Below are 23862 nucleotides of genomic sequence, written 5' to 3' on the forward strand. Positions count from 1 at the left end.
ATCACAGTCCATCATATATATATATCTTCCAGATCAGTCTTTCTGAAATGCCATTTAATACCTGTAACATTTATTAGGTGTGACTAAGATATGATTTCTGCTATTAAGGAGTTTACACTTTAATAAATTGTTATATATGTTTATGAGAGATTGTACTAGATGACCTTGAAGATACTGTGATACTATCACATTTCTTTCAAGGCTAGATTGAGGTTCTAGTTTTGTCCACAAAACTTTCCCTGGCTAAAAAATTATCTTTTGCTTTTAAGTCTATAATCTCAAATAGACTAACCTTCTGACCTACTTGCTAATGTATTTCTTGGCCTTGTTCTGCCTGAAAGAGTTCTTTGTAGCGGCATTCATTGTATGGAGATTGCAGAACTTCTATCACAATCTACACAGAAAATAGGATAGTAAATTCAAGTGATAGGAAATGTGAAAGAAAAAAGGTAAAAATGTAACCTTTGATGTTAGGTGAATGTAAAAGTGGTCTGAATCTTAACCCAATTGATAGAATTTAAGGCATTAAAATATGCACAGTGAAACCAGAGTTGAGGCAGGTTTCAAAGGCATTTTAAAAACAGTCCTGTTTAAGAGCCATTTTACTTTTTTAAAGAACAGTAAGTACATTTTTGTTCTCTTTTTAAATTAGGCATTTGTTCTTTTACTAATTGATTTATAAGAACTCTATATAATATCTAACAAGTGGATTATCCCTTTGTGATATGATTTACATATACCTTTTCCCAGTTAGTCTTTTGACATTGTTTATATTGTTTCTCTGTGAATAAATTTGATTTGATTTTTCTTAAAATCTCATATTGTTGGAGCAGTTTTAGGTTTGTAGCAGAACTGATCAGAAGGTATAGAGGGTTCCGTATCCCCTGTCCTGGCATGTGTGCAACCTCCCCCAGTATCAATATCCCACATCATGATAGTGCATTTGTTACAGTGGTGTACAACCTATTGAACAGTTGATGAAACCTGATGTTTGCAAAATTTTTTTGTGTTCTTTTATCACTTAGGAGACATGTCATTTTTTATGGTATGATTCCATTTATTTTGTTTTTTAAATTTATTTTTTATAGAAGTAACATTGGTTATTTTTTGCAAAGTCTCTTGTATTCTTGAAATTAAAAAAAAATATCCCACAATAGTAGTGATAATAATGACAATAGTACTAATTCATATTGACTGCTTACTCTGTAACAGGCACAATTAGTAACCACAGCTTGATTAGTAGGTAGGTTGAATTATTAGCTTCATTTTATAGAAGAGAAATAGAGGTACAGAATGTTTGAATAACCTGTCCAGAAGGCATGCAGCCAGTAGATGGCAGATTCTGTCCCAGGCAGTTTGGGTCCAGAGTCCATGCTCTTAAACCAGATAAACTATACTACTTTTTAAAAAACATTTTAACATTTTTTTAAATGCACTTGTTTGGCATTGAGGAAGGAATTCAACTTTATTTTTGGACTGCTTAGATAGAGGAAGAGCCAACAAAGAGGAGTATAAAGAAATGGTCATCTAGGTGGGAGTAAAGCAAGGGATTTGGTAGACCTTGTTGGGATTCTGCTGAGATTTAAGATAAGGAAGGATAATTTGGCAAGGTGAAGTGATTGTGATTGTAGGTGTTTTAATGGAATGGGCTGAAGCAGAAGTCAGATGGGAACTGTGTGGGCATATGAGAACATAGAAACAGTGAAAACAAGTCTTTTGCAAAGTGGCTACGTATTTGAAGAAGGGAAGGGCTGTAGAATAAGAGAAAATTATTGGTATTTTTTAGAAAGGTGAAAGGTGTTAAAATGCTGATAGGAAGGATTTAAATAGAGAAGAGATTAAGGAAGATACTGGAGGGAAGCTATTCATTGATTAAGTTTCCTGAAAATCAATGAGAGGATTTGCTCTGAAGCATAGATAGAGGGATTTGCTTTATACTGAAGATGCTCTGTTATTTCTAGAGGGTGTGGAAGAAGAAGGGTGCAGATGCAAGTGAGAGTTCTCATTTGATGCTGTTGTTTTTCTCTCTGTGAACTGGAAGATGTTCTCTACTGAGTAGAGAGTTAGAAGTTTGGGGGGGCGGATAAATTAGGAGTTAGGGATTAGCAGATACAAGTTACTATATATAAAATAGGTAAATAACAAGGTCCTATTGTATAGCACAGGGAACTATATTCAATATCTTGAAATAACCTATAATGGAAAAGAATATGAAAAAGAATATACGTGTGTGTATATATGTATGTATGTATAACTGAATCACTTTGCTGTGATTGTAAATCAACTATACTTCAATAAAAAGAATTTTTTAAAAAAGTTTGAGAGAAGTTGGAGGTGTGAGGAGATGGGAGAAGGTTTGAATTAGGTATTACGGAGAACAAGAGAGGGATTGATGAGAGCAAACTACGGGCATTTTTGGACCTTGTTGAAGGCCCACCCACTGGAAGTTGGTGATGACAGTATTAGTTAAAATTTTTTTTCTAGTGACTTTCAGGCCAGTTCTTCCATCACACTTACTATAGTTAATGCTCTTTAGTCATTCACTACCACCCTAGAATTTAAAAAAATGCATACTGCTTTTAGACCTAGCCAAGGTAGTGTTTTAAGTGTGTTGAATAGGGTAACTTTGGAGAAGGATGAAAAAAACAAAATCACCATTTTTCACTTCATTTTGGTACACTTAAGTAATGGAGAACGTTTCTTGGGAATAGATTTTGAATGTGTATGCTACTTTAACTTGTAGAGGATTATGAGAGGGGATCATGTATTTTAAATTTAAACATATGTGGTCTTGAATACCTAAATGGCAGAATAATATGTATTTTGGTAGTAAATCCATCTTTCTTAAAGTATAATTTTCAAAATGTATAGAAAGCTTTTCAGCAGTGTCCTCAAATCTAAATTCGTTCATTGTTAAACTTGTTTGTTTGTTTCTTTACACAGGGTGTGATAGGTATACAGCTGGTTGTTACCATGGTGATGGCCAGTGTCATGCAGAAGATTATACCTCACTATTCTCTTGCTCGATGGCTACTCTGTAATGGCAGGTAAGGCAAGGATAGGCTGATTCTGACTGGCACTTTCAAATCTTTGTTTAGTTTACCAGGCTGATTAACTTCCTAGAAGTTAAGTGCTAATTCCAATTTTCTAAAAACATGAAAAAAGAAAATAATGAGGAAAATCTAGCTTCCTTATTTCTCTTACTTGAGATATTAGTAGTTTATCTGTTTAGTACAAAGGTAATTGGGTCATGGTCAAGAATTTAGTCCCTTCCTTCTCTATCCCTTTCTGTCCATGGCCACTGGAACTATCACATGACTTTTCTAGTTACCTTTAACAAAAGTTGGTCAACAAGAGGAAGAGACTATAAATCGAAGTGCTTAAATATTTTTACCATTGTTGGAAAAAAGTGATTCAAAGCACATATCCTATTATTGGTGACTTACTTGAGAGTTATGAGAATTAGGGGCCCTTTTTTTACTGAAAATAATTTTAAACTTTAATTTAGTAAGGAGGCGATGAAGTTGTTTTGTAGGATTTTAATTTTGTTTACTGCACTTTAAGCTTACTACTGTCCCCTCCTTCTGCAGAGGAGGTAAGTTACCTTGCTGAAATTTGTACAATAAAAGAATAAAATCAAAAGTAAAGAAGTTAAATATAGGAGGCGTAGTGAGGCAAAAGCCGTAAAACTCTGCATACAGAAATACATGCCACAATCTTGTATAATTATGAAAGGTAAATTATAGATTTGGTACCATGACTATAGTTTTACTCCAATTATTTGTCTCTAATAAATAACCAAATTCTATTATTGATTTGTATATCAGTTTTCTTTTGTTTATTAGACCGTTTGAAGTTAGAAAGCAATGGATAGCTATTATCCTCGTAATGATTTCATATATTGCAAGACCAATAATAAGCAATTCTATCCATAAAGCTTAAATTTATTTTCTAGTTTCAAGTATATTCTTTTTCTCTAATGCTTTATACTTTTTCCATATCAGTGTTTAAATAGGAAAATATTATTTAGACTGCTTAAAAAGTTTTTTTGAATACTGATAGGCACACACGTGTGTGGAATGCGTGAGAGAACAGCAGTTTAAAAATGTGTATTTTATTAGCAAAGTAAATAATGACTAAAGTTTTAGTAAAGTTAAATAAAAGCTTCATCAAAGCTATTTATAAGTGAAAAAAGTAAATCATCTGTGACTAGTTTTTAACTGTGTACGTTTATGCCCTGTGCAATCTTGCTTCCTTTTTTTGCTTAGCAAAAACCCTTTTTCGTAGATCATGAAAGAGGGTGAACATCTGCTGGAAAATACCATTAATTCTAAATAAAAGGAATCTGAATTAATAAACTAAGTAAAATACATATTAAGGTAGCTTGTTTTCTACTAAGAATTGCACACTTGTAGATTTTGTTTATGATGAGTCTCCAGGGAGACTTCCAGGTCTCTTTCGGCTTTAAAGATCTTTGCAGTCATGTGCCTTTTTAGTCTATAGGCAACTTCTACTTTCTCACATAATCTGCATTGCATTTGTTTCTATAAAACTAAAACTTCAGAGCTTGAAAACTGATTCTCTTTGTTAATATTGGAACAATATATTTAAAATCTTTACTCATTTGACAAGTATGTGTCATAAGTATATATATTGCTAATTTGAAGAGGTGCTCAACCTTCAAAAATAAACATGAAGTTGATGTTTTTCGTGATCTTGATCTGCTTTTATAAATAGATTAACTTTAGTGGTAATTAATGCTGTCTCTAATTCCAAATCAGGTTCCAAGGATGCCAATCAGGATTTTCTAGTAATAGTTACTCTTCTGCTGTAGTTAGTTTCATTTCCTTTCTGTTTTTGTTTGTTTTGCTCTGTGTTCTTAAGATCATCTATTTTTCTTTAATATTAATTCTGAAATTTTTAGGTCATGAAGCTATATTGCTCCATGTTGTTGCCTAACTCTGTTGAATAAGAATATTGATTTTATCATTTTGGGATAATTATTGTTTTGCCAACCTTTTGTGATATGAAATGATACTGTTTTAATACTAAGAAAATCTAAAATCTCTGCTAAATTGCTTATGTAAAAATATTATTGATCAGAAACGACAGTTTGCATTTTAAACCATTTTAAACCATGTGGCTGAGTTGAAGGAGAAAGATCTGAGGGCCTTCTGAGATTATCGGCTCTAAAATACTTGAAGAAATTTAAAGGGAGAGGCTTATGAGGACTTTTAAAATTATGAATAGTGTAGGATGGTTTGGGAGTGACTATACTGAATAGCTATTTAATAGAACTATTCAAGTGAATAGATGTGTAGATACCACGATAGGTTAATCATGGGTATGACAGAAGAAACTTCTTTTTAGTTTCGGTATCTGTCGACTTAATATTTATTCCACTAGTATATCTTCAAATTGTAAGTATTCATATTTTCCTTAAAAGTTATGGCTTCTCTTTTTATCATGTAAATTAGTTTCTGTCCATATCTCTCATCAACCTCTGTCTCTTTTAGAATGGAAGGTGTGAAGTGGCACCTGTTTGACTTATGTTGACTTAATGAGTAAGCCTGCCAATTTCCTGAAGAAGTCAGTACCTTGAAGGAATTAGCAGTTTTTGCTTATAAATTAACCTGCTGATTTTTTATGTTAAAAATTGAGTAGTTTTCTAGCTCTTGTTAAATAACATTTATATATTGTAATTAGTATTGTAGATATCTAGTTTTCAAAAAAATAATGCATAGTCTTTAGCCTGGTTTAATTCCATTAATATTACCTTTACAGTGTTATAGAACTTTGTACTGATAAAATTTTTATTTCTGTTATCTCATTTGGATCTCTACACTCTGAACTTGGAAGAAGGAGATGTATTGGGATATGTTATGACCTCAGAAATCTTGGTGTCTGAACTTAATAAAAGTTTCTCACTCAGTTCCTCAGACAGGAATCAGGGTCAAATGGGGGTACCTGAGAGGGGTCAGTCAGGCAGCTCTCTGTGTAGATCCTTCACAAAATGATGATTCAAGGATTCAGCTATCCTTCAGGTGGTTACTTAGGGATTCTAGGCTTCTTCTGTCTTGTGGCTCCTTTGTTCCTTCTGCTGCTTGGAGTCCTTCTATTAGATGCTATGCCGGTTGGCAAGTAGAGAGAGAGTGGGCTATGGATTTTTCAGGAGATTCTAGGGGCCAAGCTTAGAAGTAGATATATCATTTTTGCCCACATTACATAGTCTGGAGCCCTATGACTGGTTAAGGCCAAAGTGCACAACAGGTTGGGAAATACACTTTTCATTGTACCTAGGAAGTAAAAGCAGGATTGGTAAGTGCCTAGTCCTTCTTTGCTGTAGGTGATATTGTCTCCACTTTTTTTTTTTTTCTTTTTTTTTTTTTTTTTTTTTTTGCGGTACGCGGGCCTCCCACTGTTATGGCCTCTCCCGTTGCAGAGCACAGGCTCCAGACGCGCAGGCTCAGCGGCCATGGCTCACGGGCCCAGCCGCTCCACGGCATGTGGGATCTTCCTGGACCGGGGAACAAACCCATGTCCCCTGCATCGGCAGGCGGACTCTCAACCACTGCGCCACCAGGGAAGCCCATGTCGCCATTTTTACAGACGAGAAAATTTTACTCCTGTTTACATACTGAAAAATGAAACAGATCCAGGCCTTTTACCCTGGAAGTCTGATTCATAGTCTAGTAATTATTTGATTTATGGCTGCTCATCAAATTCCAGACCCTTGTCCTGGAACAGACATACTTGAACCAAGGTTTGAATTTGGTGGAGTTGAACTTTCCTACAACCACTGTGACTTCTGCTGGCAGTTTATAGAGTAATTTATTGAAGGTTTTCTTTTCTACCTTTTTTCCCTAGCTGTGCTTAGCCTTCTAGAAGATATCCTCAGGTTATAAGCAGTATATGGTTTCTCTTTACTTACTTACTCTTTACTTATTCTTCTGGCTTCTCTAGGATTACAGTCACCTTTTATTCTAAGTTAAAAGGCACATCAGCATTTTTCTGATTACCAAAATCATGCTAAGTGTGAAGAAGAGTTTAAGAAATATCATCTGTTACAATTATACCTCTCCTCACCATTTGAGATTAAATTTATTCCACATTACTAAATTATAATTATTTTGTATTGCATTCTTCCAGTTTTTTTAATAGACAAATGTTTTTCTTCTAGAAAATGTTATTAGTTCTCCTTGTTTTACATGCCTTTTTATATAACTATCAGACTGTTGAGCCATTCCTGCTTTAACAAGAATTTAAGTAGCAAAATTTTTCTTGCCATAACCTGTGAGCAAGTATTACCGACCTTGAAAAACTCAGGTGCAAAGAGTCTAGTGCTCTTAGGTTGCTCTACTCTCTCCTTCCTCCCCAAAGGAAAGAAAAATTGTGGAAAGTTGGTTTCTCTTTACCTTTACTGTGAATTGCTTTCCCTAACGCAAGGAACATTCGTTCTAACCATTGCTCAGGTTGCCTAAAGACGTTAGCTCTTTATCATGTCCAGCATACCACTGATTTGTAGCCAAAGTATTCTCTACTTTCTAATGTAATTAAAGTTCGTTTTTGTTTTGAAGTTTGCTTGGCCCCTCTTTTCATGGAGAGGTAAGTGATAGGTTACATTCTTTGTACATTTGAATAGTGGGTTTTGCATGAGGAGTAGGATTTTGCTTTTTCTCCCTTATAGCTTCCTTGCTGAACCTGCTTTCCATTTTCCTGATTGTTCAGCTCAAACCTTATGCATTTTTCTCTACCCCTTTATTCCCCTAGGCTCTCACTTTGGTCAGCTACTTCCCTTCATATGTCCCTGACTCAAAATATATTACGGTTGGATTTATTCTGATTTTGTCTCATCCTATATTGGGTAAAGAAGGTGTGAAAACACCCTATTCAATTGCTCTTAACTGTTTTTGCCTGTTGCCTGATCCAAGAATTTACAAATTTCCTTTGGTGAGAGAAACCTACTATTCAAATGCACAGTAGGTGGGACCTATGACCTAAGGGAAAGGTTTAAACCTTAAGCTACTACCCTTATGGAATGCCTGAGTCCTTGCTTTCCTCCCTTAGCTGTCTTAACTTCCAGCTCCAGAATGTCATGATATTCTAGTAAAGTTTCCAATAAATAACAAGAGAATGTATATGTATAATAAATGATACTTTAGTTACTTGTACTGAAAGGTTTTCTAGGTTTTAGGTGGTGTTTGTTTTCCCTTAGTGTTCTTTTTTTTTTTCACTTCTAAATTATTATTTAGAGATTTAAAACTATGTTGTGGCCTATGTTGTGAAAGAGTTTTGTATGATTATTTATGTGTTAAAGTTTTTTTAGCTTTCTCTCAATACTAAGCTTTTCCATATTTGTTCATGTTCAGATTTTCATTTTAAATTTCTGAAATTTTTACTTCTGAAAAATTTTTAAGTAGTTTGCTTGAAATGGCATCGCTGCTTAAATTTTTTTTAAAGAATCTAGGTCAGTACATTCTGTATTTTCTGGTATATGTTTTTTCAGTGCTCTTGAACTGCCTTAGTAAGAAAGGTTGTAGCCTGATATTACTTTGTGTAAAAGGTTTATGCAAGAAAATTATTGAAAAATTATTTCAGTGATTTAGTGGAGTATAACACCAAGTTGGCTTTGTTATCTGAGACACTGCTGACAGTCTGAATATAAGTGAAAATAGCCAAAGCAAATGTCATAAAACACAATTTAACTTAAATGTAAGAGGTTCAGTTTTGTAGTGAGATTCTATTAATACTTACTGTTTTTAAATTTTTTTCTATTACTAACACAATACATGCCTATGATGTAGAAAAAGATGGTAAATTGATAAAAAGGAAAAATAAGAGACAGCAAACTATATTCCTCTCAGCTAAAGACAATCTCTGTGTAAATTTTGTTGTATTTCCGTCTAATTTTTTCTATTCATATTTTCCCCTCATGGATGTGATTATTTCATGTGTAATTTTACATCATGCTTCTTTTGCTTAACATAAATCATTTTTCTCTAATTGTGGTTTTGTAACCGTTATTTAACATCGAATCTAAGGCTGATAAACTTTTATATCTGTCTTCTAAGCCCATATTTGAAAGGCCTAGTGCATCAGGGGCAAGCAGATTGCAAGTCATTTTGCAAAGGAAAAGACCAAAAATTGAGACCAGAACTTAAAGTATAGTAGATGGGAATCATATGATATGAAATCAAACTGTGTATGAAGCATTGACTGTTGAAGAAAATTGTGCAACTGTACCTTTAGGTTTTACTTTGAATTCATGTCCTTAGATGGCTACTACATGCTACCTGGCAGTCTTTGTGTGTTCCACTTCTCAGACAGCTTTTTCAACCCAAATCCTCTCTTCATTTATACATGCCTGCCTCAGCCTCACTCTAAGCTCTTGAAACTGGAGCCTGTTGCTCTCATCTTCATGCCATCAAACCCACAACCCTTGTTACACGTGCAGCCTCTCTTTGTTTTTTTTTTTTAATGTGTATATATTTTAATTTTGGCCTATGGAGGAGGTATCCTGCTATCAAGACCTAACTCCAGCATTTGTGATCTATATCCCATTCCCTCTAACCTTCACCCTGACTTTTTTTCTTTGGCCCTTTCCTCTCTTCTTTGCCATTAATTGCTTCCTTTCTGTTGGATTATTCCTGTTAGCACACTTTTTTTTTTAAGGTCTCCCATTAAAAATAATAGCAACAACAAATAAGAGTCACAACTCTGCCTCCCTTCCTTCTTAAAAAACAAAGCCCCTCCCATATCTGTTCCTTAGTTTGGGGCCTATTTCCCTGTTTTCCATCAACGCTGAATTTGTTACATACTTGTCATGAACTGGATTTTCCCACTTCCTTAGTAACTATTTAGCCTTCTACCATGTTTTATTTTCCCCTTAGGTGACCTTATTCATGCCTGTGGATTTAAATACCACAATTATGTAATAGCCCCAGGTTATCTGTGAGCTCTTGATTCTAATATACAGTAGCCCTCTTGATATTTTCACTTCATGTCTCATAGGTACTTAAAAACCCAGCATGTTTAAATTCTTGATTTCTTCCTGCTCTACTCCATGTCAGAAAATGTGCCACCATCTTCCTCAAATCAGAAGTGTAAATATTATCCTTCATTCCATCCTTTCTTTCCATTCCTTACCTTACAAGAACTGTTGATTCTGAAATATATTTCCGTGCTATTCTTGCCTTGTTCTAATTCACAGAGCAGTAAAAGAAATCTTAAAATGTAAATCAAGTTATTTCTCTTGCTTTGAAACCATTATTTTAGCATAAAATCTACACTCCGTATGGACCCAAGAGGCTTTGCATGACCTGTTCCCTGTTATCTCTTCAGCCTTCCTCATGTGTTTCTCCTTGTACATGGTGCTACTGCCTCCTTGCCCTTTTGGTTACTGCATTGTTCTGAGTTTCATGCTTTTGTGCTTTTGGACATACTCTTCTCTGCCTGGAATGCTCTCGCACTCCATTCTTATTCTTTAGTTTGCTGGGCAAATGTCATCTCAGAGAGGTTTTGTAACCTAATACCTTACGGCTTGTCTCTCATTCTCACTAAGTATATGATTCTTTTGTGTAGTATCCAGTATATATGATGTTTGTCTTTTTAAATATTGGTTAAATTCTGCCCCAACTGAAATATAAACATCAAGAAATCAGGGACTTTGGCTTTGTTATGGGTGATTATATGTCCATTGCCTGGCAGAGTACTTGACCGTAGTGGGCTCCATAAATGTCTGATAGATCAATGGGTGGATGGATGAATGGGTAGATGGATAGATAGATGAGTAACAGACTGGAAGTGTCCCTGAGATCACTCAGTACTTTTAGATTCTATCTTTGAACAGTAATTGTTACTAATGAAGATGACCTGAACATAATAAATGCAATTCATTTTAGGAAAATGGATTCACAAAATAAGATTAAACAAGTTTGAGAATATTTTAAAAGAAAGTGGGTCCTAGAAAATGTAAGGGTCTTATAATATTTTATTATTACAGGACTCTAAATGTAACTTAAGTTTTCCTATAGTACTAAGAGTCTTTCACTGATAATTATTTCTCAAAGAAATAAACAACTAATTTTAGTCTTTATAAATGAGTTATTGCTTATGTGTTCTCCTAAATGTTATACAGTCAATCCTCATTATTTGTAGATTCTCTACTTGTGATTTGCCTACTTGCTAAAATTTATTTGTAACCCCAAAACCCATACTTGTGGTGCTTTCAAGGTCATTTATAGACATATGCAGAGTGGTAAAAAATTTGAGTGGCCTGTTCCCAGCTGAGGCCCAGGTTCCTAGCTGAGGCCTTCTTGTTGTACCTCTCATGTTGTAAACACGTATCCTTTTTGTGGTCTATTTAGTGCCATGTTTTTCATCCTTTTGCTTTTTGTTTGTGACTTTGCTGTTTAAAATGGCCCCCACATGTAGTGCTGAAGTGCTTGATATCTAGTGTTCCTAAGCACAAGAAGGCTGTGATGTGCCTTATAGAGAAAATTCACTAGAAATATTCACAGAAATCAGGAAAATACTATACTTATGATTACAGTTATTAGAAAAGCTTTGCTCACACGAGTTTTATTACTGTTGGCCATGAATTTAGTATTAGTGATTCAACAGTATATATTAAATAAGGTACTTTAAACAGAAACACACATAAAACAAGGGTGTGTATTGATTGATTGATGAAGATGTTGTGACCAGAGGCTCGTGGGAACCTAACCCTGTATTTCCCCTAGGAACAATGGTTCAGTGTTCGCGGCGACTTTATAGAACATAACTACCGCGAATAACAAGAATCGACTGTAAGTTAAAATTCTGGACTTCAATCGAAATTTCAGGAAGTGCCTCCTTACCCGTGTTAAGTATAGTTTAGGGAATTTTGGGTTGGGATATATATATTTTATTTTAAAACCCTTAAACTAAGAGGAGAACTGAATTCATTCATTGATCCTTTTTGAGCACTTACTATATGCCAGTCACTGTACTAGTTTTGAAGTATACAAAAACAAGTAAGTCATAAAATCTTCACTCCAAGAATCTGTCAGCTAGGGGAATATTCCATTTTAACCTAACCGGTCTGATACCAATTGCAAATCAATTTTGACACTAACTACCTGGAGTTAGCACAGATCCCACAGGTTAAAGGCAAAGTCCTCCATAAGAATGCCCCCTGCTTCAGATGCCAGCTGCAAGTTCTTTGGATCCCTGGGCCATACTCTGACAACCAGCTACTGGCTACCAATTAGGGCATTCCCATGACCCCCTCAGGTTCAATAATTCTGTATAACAACTAGAACTCAGGAAAGTGCAGTGATTACAGTTTTATTATAAAGATTACACATCGGATGGCGTTTGGGAAGGAGCAGTTTCCATGTCCTGTCCCTGTGCAATCAGGTCATGTCACCCTTCAGGCACTTTAGTGTGTTTAACAGCTAGGAAGCTCCTCTGAGCTTCTGTGTCCAGAGATTTTATGGAGTTTCATTACATAGGCATGATTTTTAATCAATGGCCATATGATTGAACTTAATCTTCAACCCCCTTCCTCTTCTTGGAGGTCAGCTGGCTGAGAGTTCCAACTCTAATCATGTGGTTGGTATTTCTGGTGACCTGCCTCCCTTCCAGAAGCTATCTAGAGGTCCCCCCTGAGTCCCCACATTAGCATAACAAAGACTCCTTTATCAGTCAGAAAATTTCAAGGGCTTTTTAAACTCTGTGCCAAGAAATGGGGACAATGACCAGGTATATTCTTTATTATACCACAGAGAGACTGCCTTATAAACCATCAAAGGTAAATTAGGAGTTTGCCAGTAGTAGCATAGGTGTTCACAAGCAGAGAGAGGAATATATGCAGAAATGCCAAGGGATGAAAGAATTTGTGGAATAAAGGTCATTTAGTCTAGGTAGAATGTCATGTACAAAAGGAGAATTCTTGAAGGTGAGTCTGGTGAAGCAGACAGTAGTCAGATTGTAAAAGGCTGTGAAAATAGGAGGTCACAAACTCTATATTTGGCCTTGTAATGTGTGTTTTAGCTTTAATGCAAACGTTTAAAAGTATACAACGAATATAGACAGAATAATATCATGAATATATAACAAATATAATAAGCTCCTGTGTATTCATCACAATAGCTGGTAGCCAGTTTGTTTCATCTATGCTCCCCTTCATCTCTGCTTCCCCCCAACATTATTTTGTAGCAAATATTATTATTATTTCATTTGTAGATATTTCAGTGTATATCTCTAAAATATATGAGCTTTTTAAAAATTACTGTAATCCCATTATTAACAGCAAAAATTTTTTAACAATAATTTCTTTACATCATTAAATATCCAGTTATTACTCAAATTGCCAGTTCAGCAGTATTTTTAAAACAGCAAATCAGCAGTAGCATTTTTTAAAAATTGGGGTATTTCACTTTAAAAATCTAGATTTTTGTGGTTGAAAACTTGAAAGATCTATCAATACTAGGTGTCTTGTTTCTTTTTAGTAACAGCAGGACCTTGGTCAGAGTCCTTGCCTAACTGCCTTACTCACTGCTTTACTCTGAGGAGTCTTGGAAAGGATTTACGCAGGCATATATACCTTGATAGGATTTGCATTATGAAAAAATAAATAAAGGTGGGATCAGAATGCCTTTAGTCCAGGGGAAAGGAAGGGGAGGTTTGCCATAGTCAGAGGTAGAGAGGAAGATAAGCTGAACTAAGGTCCTTTCAGGGAAGTAGGCAAGTTTAGAATTTTAAGAGTTAAAGAACCAAATTAATGATAGTATGTGGAAAGGGCATATTGAAGGTAAAACCCAAATATCAAATTTAGGTGGCCGGCAGAAAGTTCACGTGAGACAGGAAATTGAGAATGACCAGGTGGGGGCTTGGGAAGGAATAACAATGACTTGTTTGGCTGTTTTGACTGGCTGGTGGGGGTAATAAATACAGTCAGTTGTTTTTGGAGCCCTAACTGAAGAGGATTAGCTATAGCCAAGAGTAAAGGGTTTTGTAAATACAGCAATTCACTTGAATCCTTATACACATAAAGTTCGCGAATTCTCCAACTAAATTAAAGGGAGGAAAGAAAGAAAAGGAAAGCAAAGACTACTTTGTAGTTTTGAGGGCATTCAAAGGACTCTCTTTTTAATACAAGTAACAATTCCTTCCGTGTAATGGGTGAAGAATTCTAATGTGCTTCTGTCAGCTTGCCTGCAGGGTTTGTTAAAGTAAGCCAGTATGATCTTAATATATATTAATACACTGTCAGTTGTAAGAAAAATACCTACAAACAACATTGCAGGGTCTGGCATCTAGTAAGTGCTGGTAAGTGGTTGCTGGATTTGAATCTAAACCTTTTAAGACTTAAGCAGTAGTATCTGCTTCAGATTAGAGTTTTTCACCTGATATTTCCCTGCAGTGTCTTCACAATTAGGAAACTCAAATATTTGTAGAATAAGTGAATAATTCTGGTGATCTTAATTCTTTATTTAAAAGAATTACTTTTTTCTTAGTTTGCGATGGTATCAACATCCTACAGAAGAAGAATTAAGAATTCTTGCAGGAAAGCAGCAAAAAGGGAAAAGCAGGAAAGATAGGTAAGTTATACTGTCAAGCTTGTAAGGTGTCAAATATTTAATAGAATTTATGTAAATATATTTTGATACTTTGGTTAAAGGAACATTTACAGATTATGCTATAAACAGTTGGTAAATCTGAGATCAAAATCCATGATCTAAAATAATATTGAATCACCCTTTAAGAGCACCCAATGTGTATTAATCTAATATATAAGCAAAAAAGTGACTATTTTACTTAAGAATTGTTAGTGGGGGATTGAATAGGGGAGACCTGTAACCCATGTCTTTACAACTCATTTAAAGATACCAGTTGGTCTGGGTTCTTTTCCAGATTTTGCTACCACTCAGATACTGGGCAAATTCATTTGCTTTTTACCTCTGTTTTCTCATTTTTTAAATAAAAGGGGTAGACAGTATTAACTTCTTAGGTCCCATTAGGCTCTTGAATATTATACTTAAAGTTTCTGAAGAAAACTGCCTGCTAATAAACCTCACTGAATAGACCACAGCAGCCTAATCTGTGAAGTAGAAGGACCAAACATAGTAGCTGTGAAAGATTCTTCCAGCTTTAAAATTTTGTATCCCTATTTATATTGAATTTTCAAGGAAAGTGCATGTTCGTTAGCCTCTCTAAATGGGCCTTAGTTTCCTTAGCTGGGGAGGACTTCTTAGGCTCTGATTCTGTGATTCTAATATATTATAAAATGTCAGTGACAACATATTGTCACCAAATTCCTCATGTATATCATAAAAATTCTATTAATGTGGGCTAATGGATTTATGGATGCTAAAAAAAATTCTTTGAAGATTAATGATTATTTGACATGAAATTGGAAGTTTGAAAAGGCTGTCTTTTCTGATCTTGCTACCATTTTCTTTTTCACTTATCATTACAAATATACCTTGAAGCTCATTGGAATATTAAGTGCAAATCCTCCTTCTCTGTATTCCAGTGGTTATGTTCTTTAATAAAGTATTTCTGCCTAATATTATAATTTTCAAAACACTTTTACACAGTCTTATTTAATCCACACAGTAACCCTAAATAGTCACTGTAATTTGATTTATGTTTTACTAATGAGGAAGCTGTTGATCAAAGAAATTAAATGAGTTGTTCAAGTTCACTTAACTATTAGGAGTCAGGATTTTAATCCAGGTCAGTTTTTAGTTTCTGTGTTTCTTTTTAACTATTCCACATTTGCCTTTTCACAGCTACCATAGTCAACATTTGTAAAACTTAGTTATGTAGTACAGTATTTATTCTATAAACATTTAAATTCTTATTATATGCCTTGTCAATAATTTTGTTATTTTTACAATAATTTTTATATGTTGAAAATGCTTTACGTTTACAGAAAGATGCACTAACAACACTATTCTGTTTTAGTAGCAATAATTATTATTTGATTTATTGACGTGAATTAAAATTTTTACTGAGGTTTTCCCAGTTTATACTTAATCAAGAACAAATGCGAAATTGTTTCTTGTTATTATAATTATTGTTACTGAAAGCTTATTGCTTTTGATTTATGTTTGATTGTGTTTAAAAATTAAATTTGGAAATAATACACACGCACCTGAAGAATTCTGTTGTTTTCCTCCATCCATGATTCTTAGTAAAAGCAACTCTGAGCTAGCCTTTCATATTTCAGGATTTCTCATGCACATAAATCTTAATATATTTTTTCAGCTCTGACTTGTTTATACCTACGGGTCTGTTTATATGTATGTGTGTGTATACGTGTATAATTTCAAAGTGAAATGCATTTTGTCTTCATTTCCTTTTACTCTTGTGCCTAAGGAAAGAGATGTTAGGGCTGTCTTTAAATCTACAGAAGAGAGAGCAGAAAAAATGGGGTGCAGTGCTAAGCTAGCAATCAAGGTTTTGTTTCTGTCACTAGTTTAGGTAACTCTTTCATTGGTAATCTGTATATTCTCATAATAATTTACATCCATATTTTGTAGTTCCCCTTTTAAAAACTACTTTTGAGTGCCTTACGTCCTTTTTGATGAAATATTAGAAGTTCTTTTTCACTGTGAAATTTATAACCTCATTTGTAGTTAGTTTGATACAAACACTTGAATAACAGTGAGGGTAACTTGTTTTCTGTGTCACTTGTCTGATTTTTATAGGAAATATAATGGTCACATTGAAAGTAAGCCACTAACCATTCCAAAGGATATTGATCTCCATCTAGAAACAAAGTCAGTTACAGAAGTGGATACTTTAGGTAAGGGAAATCTGGGTAAAGTGTTCTGTAAATCTCAGTTTTATATTATGCTAGTGAAAGTACTTTATCTATTGTTGTTAGATTTTTTTGTTTGTTTTCCTAATCATTAAGTCCATTATATAGACTGAAATCTTTCTCAGAGCTTTAGAAGCTCAGAATGACTTCATCTGAATTGAATTTGTCTTTCTATCCACCTAACTTGTAGTAAGCCTTATTTTTCCCATTTTTTAGAAGAGGCTGTCTTACACAAGTTTGTTACACAGTTTTTGTTTATGTTGAGATTACAGTCAGTTTTCAGTATCTCAAATTCTATTCTAAATTGTCATCTATACCAGTTTATTTGTTTTATAGTGTTGCTTGCAGAAATGCATTTGTATGTTTGTATTAAACTACCAGTATTTACAACAGTTCAACTTTATGCTGCATTTAGTGGAAAGGAAAGTGGTTTTAGTATGATGAATTAGATTAGGAATTAGGAATAGAAAACTTTATTCAAGATTTATTTTTACCCATTGGATATCTCTGAATAAGTCATTCAATTTTTTTCCTGTATATCAGTGTTTATAATTGTATAATAACTATGATGACTTTAAATTTAAAATGAAATTTATATGAAATTATCCAGATCCTAGAAGAGAAAGGCATCTAAGGTGATATTGTTTAGAACACTAGTTTTCAAACCTGGCTGAATGTCAGAATCACCTAAGCAGTTCTTTAAAAATAAAGATACCCCCATACCTACCCTTGGAGATTCAGTAAATCTAGACTGGCTTCTGGGAATTTGTATTTTTTAAAATGTTCCACGTGGTTCTGATTTTTTTTGACCAGGTTTGAGAACTAATGGTTTACATCATAAGTGAGGAATTAAAATAACACATTTAAAAAAGTAATTTTGGTAATGTTGTGTAATGTATCATTATGTAATTTGGTCCTTCTTGGGTTAAATGATACCACCTCAGAAAAACCTTAATAGATTCATTTAAGCATCTCATAAAGAATTATTTTGTGATACAAGGTGGCTTCAATACATTTGAAAGTCGATTCTACATTTACAAAGATTGTATGTATATATATGGAAAGGGTGTCCTAGAAAATGTCAGTGAGGAACAATATAAATCAGTTGTCTGGTGTCATTCAGACTGTTGAGACTGGTTATGTCATCCTCTTTTTTCTTTTTAACTATTTTTCATGCAAAATTTAAAACATGTAAAAGCACTTGAACTTTCTGATTAGTTGTCCCATTTGTTTTATTAATCCTATATGTGTGCTTACTTGTACAAGAATACTTAATGCACGTTTCCTGATTTCTAAGACAATTTTTTGTTATTTTTACTAATTAATGTTTATTGAATAGTTATCAGCTAATTAACCTTAATAATAGTTTAAATTGAGTACTTATCAGACATTGTTATAAGTACTTTATTTGTATAAACTTGCCCTCACAGTTCTATGAGGTATGTAACTGTTATTGACTTTTTTTTTTAGCTCATTAGTTAGAGGAGTTAAATAACTTGACCAGGGTTACACACTGAATGTGGTAGAGCCATTTAGTGAGAATTAGGCTATTTAAATAAACTTAAAAAATTGAAGTTAGGGGTAATGTGGTTTCAGCTTATTCAGTATTTTGTTTTACTTTTACAATTTTGAGAACTAACTGCAAATGGTACTAGTTAAACAACTGATCACATAACATTAAGATCATTGTAGTTAATCAGAATAACAGCGAGATTTTTATTTATATTTATGTAGTCATCCATGATTGCATGCTCTGTGTCTGTGTTTAGGTAAAAGTAGAAGGTTTTCTGCCTGAACTTTAGGGACTCTCAGAAGGTTAGTGCAAACCACTGGGATTGATGAACTCTCAGTTTTTTTTGTATTCCAATATTCTATGAGAAGCATGTATATAATTACATTATTGAATACAGAAAGAAGAATATAATACTTGAGTTAAATGTATAGCCAAGAATATATAATTTGTTCTTTTGTTGAATGTATATATTATTGATATCTGAATAACTATCTTATAGTCTCTCAATTTGTATTAGCTCTCTATTACAAGAACCTCTTAAAGAATGTAAGAACATTTGAATGTCACTTGGCTGTTTGCTGTGAATGAGTTCCCTGAGGGAAGCCTGTGTGAGTGTGGGCAGGCATGGAGAATTAGAACATTTACTTTAACTTTTGTTAATAAAAACTGAAAACTTTTAGTTAAACAGATATTTGTCTGTCTGTTCCATCCATTTCTCTGCTATCCTTCCAGAAAGTTATTTAAAAAGCTCCACTGAGTGACTTTAGAGGGGAGGAGGGAGGTCTACAGAGTAGGAATTTGCAACCACTGTAGGGTAAATCTTTCAGAGTGATGTTCAGAAGCTATTAGGTGTAATACAGCAAAAAAGCTAAAGCAGTTAAAATAACTTGAAGGCAAATTAAGTGTTGTTAAATTAAGTTGAAGCAAACAAATAATTTACCCAATTATAAAAGGATTTGGAATTTTTGCTGTCACCTCATAGAAATGTAAGTTTGGTTAGTTTGTTTTGATATTTTAAATAAGTCTTATTTTGAGTGGTATTTTATTTTTAAAACATTTTTTCTGTAAATTCTGATTTCAAAATATCCTCAGGTGTTACATTTTACAACTAAAATTTTTCCAAAGCAATGTAGATCATTTTATTATGTGCCAGTGAGAATGTAGGAAATGCTATTTTAGTATGTGATATATTTCCACATTTTTAGGAGGCCTTCTACAAAATGATGTTGATATTTTAGACTGCTCCCTGGCAGAAGTAAACCAGCATATCTGAGAAGAAAAGGGGATGGAATTATACTTACTTTCAGACAATGCTAATTTTAATGTCAGTGAATAGTTTGTTGAAGTAGTATGGCTATATGGAAAATTGACAGGCATTTCATCAGCTTTTCTTGTAGGAGTAGAAGAGAGAATAAAACGTACATTTATTTAATTTATTATTTTAATCTGCAGTAACTCACAAAATTACTAATCCTCCGTTAGTATGGTTAATAAATGTGACATAATGTTCAACTCTCTTGCTTCACAGAAATGAATATAAATAAACCTGTAGTGTTCTACATCAAGTTGTATTCTAAAGCTAAAATATTATAGCTCAGATTCTTTTAAAAAAATCGTGATTTATAATTTCTGTAGAAGCTGAGTAGTTAAAAAATACCAACTCATTTTTCAATCATTTATTTTTAACAACAATTTAAATAATTTTTGGTAATCATTTCAGGTTTATTTTAATTATTTAATTTATGAGGTATTAAAATTTAGTTTTGGATGCCAGCATTCTTGATCTATTTCCTGCATTTTTAGATTCTCGTATTTGCAAACCTTACATTGCAAATCATCAAACAGAATAAAATCTAACATGTTTGAAGTTAATTATAGATAAATCCTCCTAAGCTGTTTATGAAAGGTTAAGTAAAGCTTTCTTTCTTACACCTTTATTTTTCAGCATTGCATTACTTTCCAGAATATCAGTGGCTGGTGGATTTCACAGTGGCTGCTACAGTTGTGTATCTAGTAACTGAAGTCTACTACAATTTTATGAAGCCCACACAGGAAATGAATATCAGCTTAGTCTGGTGCCTGCTTGTTTTGTCTTTTGCAATGTATCCTTCAAAACATCATTAATATTAATTTATGAATTTGTTTTCCTTTTACAGCTAACACCATTAGATCTCGTCTGTGATTTAAAAAGGATTTTAGATCATTAGAGAATTTTTCTTTGTTGAAATTCTCTTTATTTAGTTGAAAAAAATTTTCAAAATAGAGGTAAATAGTTTCAAAAGTGAAATACAAGGAAAGATATCAGTTCCCTGCCTTCCCTTTCCTGTCTGACTCATGTCACAGAGGAGCCACTTTTACCTCTTTTAGGTATTTCTTTTGAGATTTCCTTCCATATGTTTAAATCTTACGTGATAATGGTATTTCCTTAATTTTAGGTATTATTGCATCTTTCTCCCTCTTCCTTTTCCTTTCCTTCTTTTCTTTCCAAATACTAAGGAGACAGCTTTTTACCTAAATCAGTAGTTGGTTTTAGTTACACCTATGAAAATATTATTGATAGTTAAGCATTGTAGTATCATTACCCTCCTTGAACAATTTTCTATTCTTCTTGTATCGAAGCTAAACTCTCCTACAGAATTCTAAATCTCAGTAGTTCAGATACATCATTTCTTTCTTTTTTTTTAAATTGAGGTATAGTAGATCTACAGTATTCTATTAGTTTCAGATGTACAGCATTTTTTACAGGTTATACTCCATTCCTGTGCTATACAGTATATGCTTATTGCTTATCTATTTTATACATAGTAGTTTGTATTTCTTAATCCCATACCTGTAATTTGCTCCTCCTCCCTTCCTTCTCCCCTTTGGTAACCACTAGTTTTCTATATGTGTGAGTCTGTTTCTGTTTTACATAATACATTCATTGGTTTTTGTTTTTGTTTTTTTTGGTCATGCTGCTCGACATGCAGGATCTTAGCTCCCCGACCAGGGATCGAACCCACACCCCCTGCAGCGGAAACTCGGAGTCCTAACCACTGGATCGCCAGGGAATTCCCTTTTTGTATTATTTTTTAGATTCCACATATACGTGATGTCATACAGTATTTGTCTTTCTCTGTCTAACTCATTTCACTAAGCATAATATTCTTTAGGTCCGTCCACAGTGCTGCAAATGTCAGAGTTTCATTCTTTTTTTGACCAAGTAATGCTCCATTTTGTGTGTGTGTATATGTATATGTATGTATATATGTATACTACCTCTTCTTTATCCATTTGTCTGTTGATAGGCATTTGGATTGCTTCCATATCTCGGCTACTGTAGATAGTGCTGCTATGAACAGTGGGATGTACTTATCTTTTTGAATTAGTGTCTTTGTTTTTTCTGGATGTATATCCAGGAGTGGAATTACTGGTTCATATGGTAGTTCTAGTTTTCTGAGGAACCTCCATACTGTTTTCCATAGTGGCTGCCAGATAGCATCATTTCTATTCTGTTTTTCCATGGAAATATCCTCCTAGAGCCCTCAGTTCTCTCAGCTTCCTGTGTATCTGTTATCCTGGGATTTCCTTCACTATCTTCCCAAGAATTCCCTGTGCCCCTTTTTGGATAACATCATCTCCTCTTTGGTTTACTCTCTTGTTTTGGCAGAGTGCATTCTCCTATAGTGTCTTTAGAAAGTGTGGTATATTTTTTATTTTTGGAAATCTTGCATGCCTGAGTTATCTTTATTTTTTTTCCTATATTCAGTTTATATTTTGGCTCAGTACAAATTCTAAGAAAGAAATAGTTTTTCCTCAGAGTTTTGAAGGCTCTTGAGCAATTGGATGCCGTCTTGCTCTTGGCATATGCCTCCCCTCCCCCCCACTCACATTCACCCTCCAGAAGCTTTTTCTCTTTCACCGGAATCCTTACGGTATTCTGAAACTTCATCATTAATTGTGTTAAGTTCTAGGTTTAGCTTTTCAACTGGAAACTCATTTCCTTTAATACTGGGCAATATTTTTGTTATATTTAAAAAAATTTTTTATTGAAATTAAACATTCTCTCTTAAATTTCCACCTGTCTGGAGGCAACTTTTTCTAGCTCCTTTCTGTTTGATGTTTATATCCATATTTCCATATGCATACAAGGCCACTGCCTGATTTTAATTTTAGGCTTTAAATATTGTCATTTCACTCTGGAAATGAGGACTTAGAACATCTGCCTGGGTTGTCACCTACCATTGATCATTTCCCATTCACCTTATCTTCTGACTATAGTAATGTCATATTTTAAGGAAATATTCATTATTTATGTTATGATCATGTAAATGCTATTCACAGATAAATACTTGCCTTTTCATTTGCATTGTTTTCTTTGTACATATTGTTAATTCAACTGCAAGCTCAGTATGTTCAGAAGCATCAGGTGGTATGTCAGTTTCATCTTCCTGGAGAGAGTTCTTCAGGAGCCCTCAGATAGGCCCTGTTCTGGATTGGTTAAGTTTCCCAACTGATGCACAGCTATTCCCCTGGAAGCACCAGTTATTATCTTCTTAGGGATTCTCTTTACATGTCTCAGACTGGGACTCCTTTTCTTATATTCCATGTCTGCCTCTTACTTGGTTTACTTTCTCACTTTGGTGGAGCGTATCCTTCAGTATTATCTTCAGAAAGGTTGTGTGGGAAATGCATTTTTTGTGACTTCGCGCACCTGAAAATATTTTTACCCTGCCTGAAAATTAATCGATCCTTTGATTGAGAATGCAATTCCAGGTTTACATCATTCTCTTTATAGTTTTGAAGGCATTATTTTTCTGTCTTTGAAGTTCCATTCTTGCTCTTCAAGGATTCCAGTTGCCTTTCTGATTTTTCATATGTCCAATATTTTCCCCCTCTATGGAATCTTTACTGTTCTTTCTTTGGCTGCCTGGTATGTTGAAATTTTATGAAGATACGCCTTCTGTTGAGGATCTGTTTTCATCCATTGTGCTGGGACTTCACCAATCTGGAAACTCATATTCTTGACTTCTAGAAATTTTTCTAGAATTATTTTATTTGTGATTTCCTTTTCTTCATTTTCTCTGTTTCTGAATGCTTATTGTTCAGATATTAGATTTCCTAGACTTGTTCTCTAAGGTGCTTATCTTCTGTCTCTCAAAAAATGTTTATATTTTTATATTTTAATTTTCTAGGAGTTTTTTCCAACCTTTCCAACCCTTTAATTGAATTTTTGTTTTTAATTTCTGCTATAATTTTTAATTTTCAAGTCGTCTTTTTCTTCCGTTTCTATCCCCCACCCCTCACGGGATCATACTTTTTTTTAAAAAAAAATTTTATTTATTTATTTATTTTTGGTTGTGTTGGGTCTTCACTGCTGCGTGCGGGCTTTCTCTAGTTGCGGCGAGTAGGGGCTACTCTTTGTTGTGGTGCACAGACTTCTCATTGCAGTGGCTTCTCTTGTTGCGGAGCACAGGCTCTAGGCGTGCGGGCTTCAGTAGTTGTGGCATGTGGGCTCAGTAGTTCTGGCTCACGGGCTCTAGAGTGCAGGCTCAGT

General features: G+C 34.1%; 1 protein-coding gene across 7 annotated transcripts in view; it reads left to right on the top strand.

Moving 5' to 3' along the window:
- TMEM161B (transmembrane protein 161B) overlaps window positions 1-23862 on the top strand; it is a 70721-nt gene that overhangs the window by 17797 nt on the left and 29062 nt on the right. For 2 of the 7 annotated variants that reach the window (XM_060009175.1, XM_060009176.2), the window contains exons 2-5: window positions 2944-3047; window positions 14502-14585; window positions 16701-16798; window positions 20272-20428. In XM_060009175.1, coding sequence (XP_059865158.1) covers window positions 2944-3047; window positions 14502-14585; window positions 16701-16798; window positions 20272-20428 — 443 coding nt within the window. Of the gene's footprint in view, window positions 1-2943; window positions 3048-8411; window positions 11808-14501; window positions 14586-16700; window positions 16799-20271; window positions 20429-23862 lie in introns of those variants that run through there. The other 5 variants (XM_060009177.1, XM_060009179.1, XM_060009178.1 and 2 more) reach the window with 5 other exon arrangements.

Source organism: Delphinus delphis, chromosome 3 (assembly GCF_949987515.2).
Source record: "Delphinus delphis chromosome 3, mDelDel1.2, whole genome shotgun sequence".
In the NCBI taxonomy this organism is placed as follows: Eukaryota; Metazoa; Chordata; class Mammalia; order Artiodactyla; family Delphinidae; genus Delphinus; species Delphinus delphis.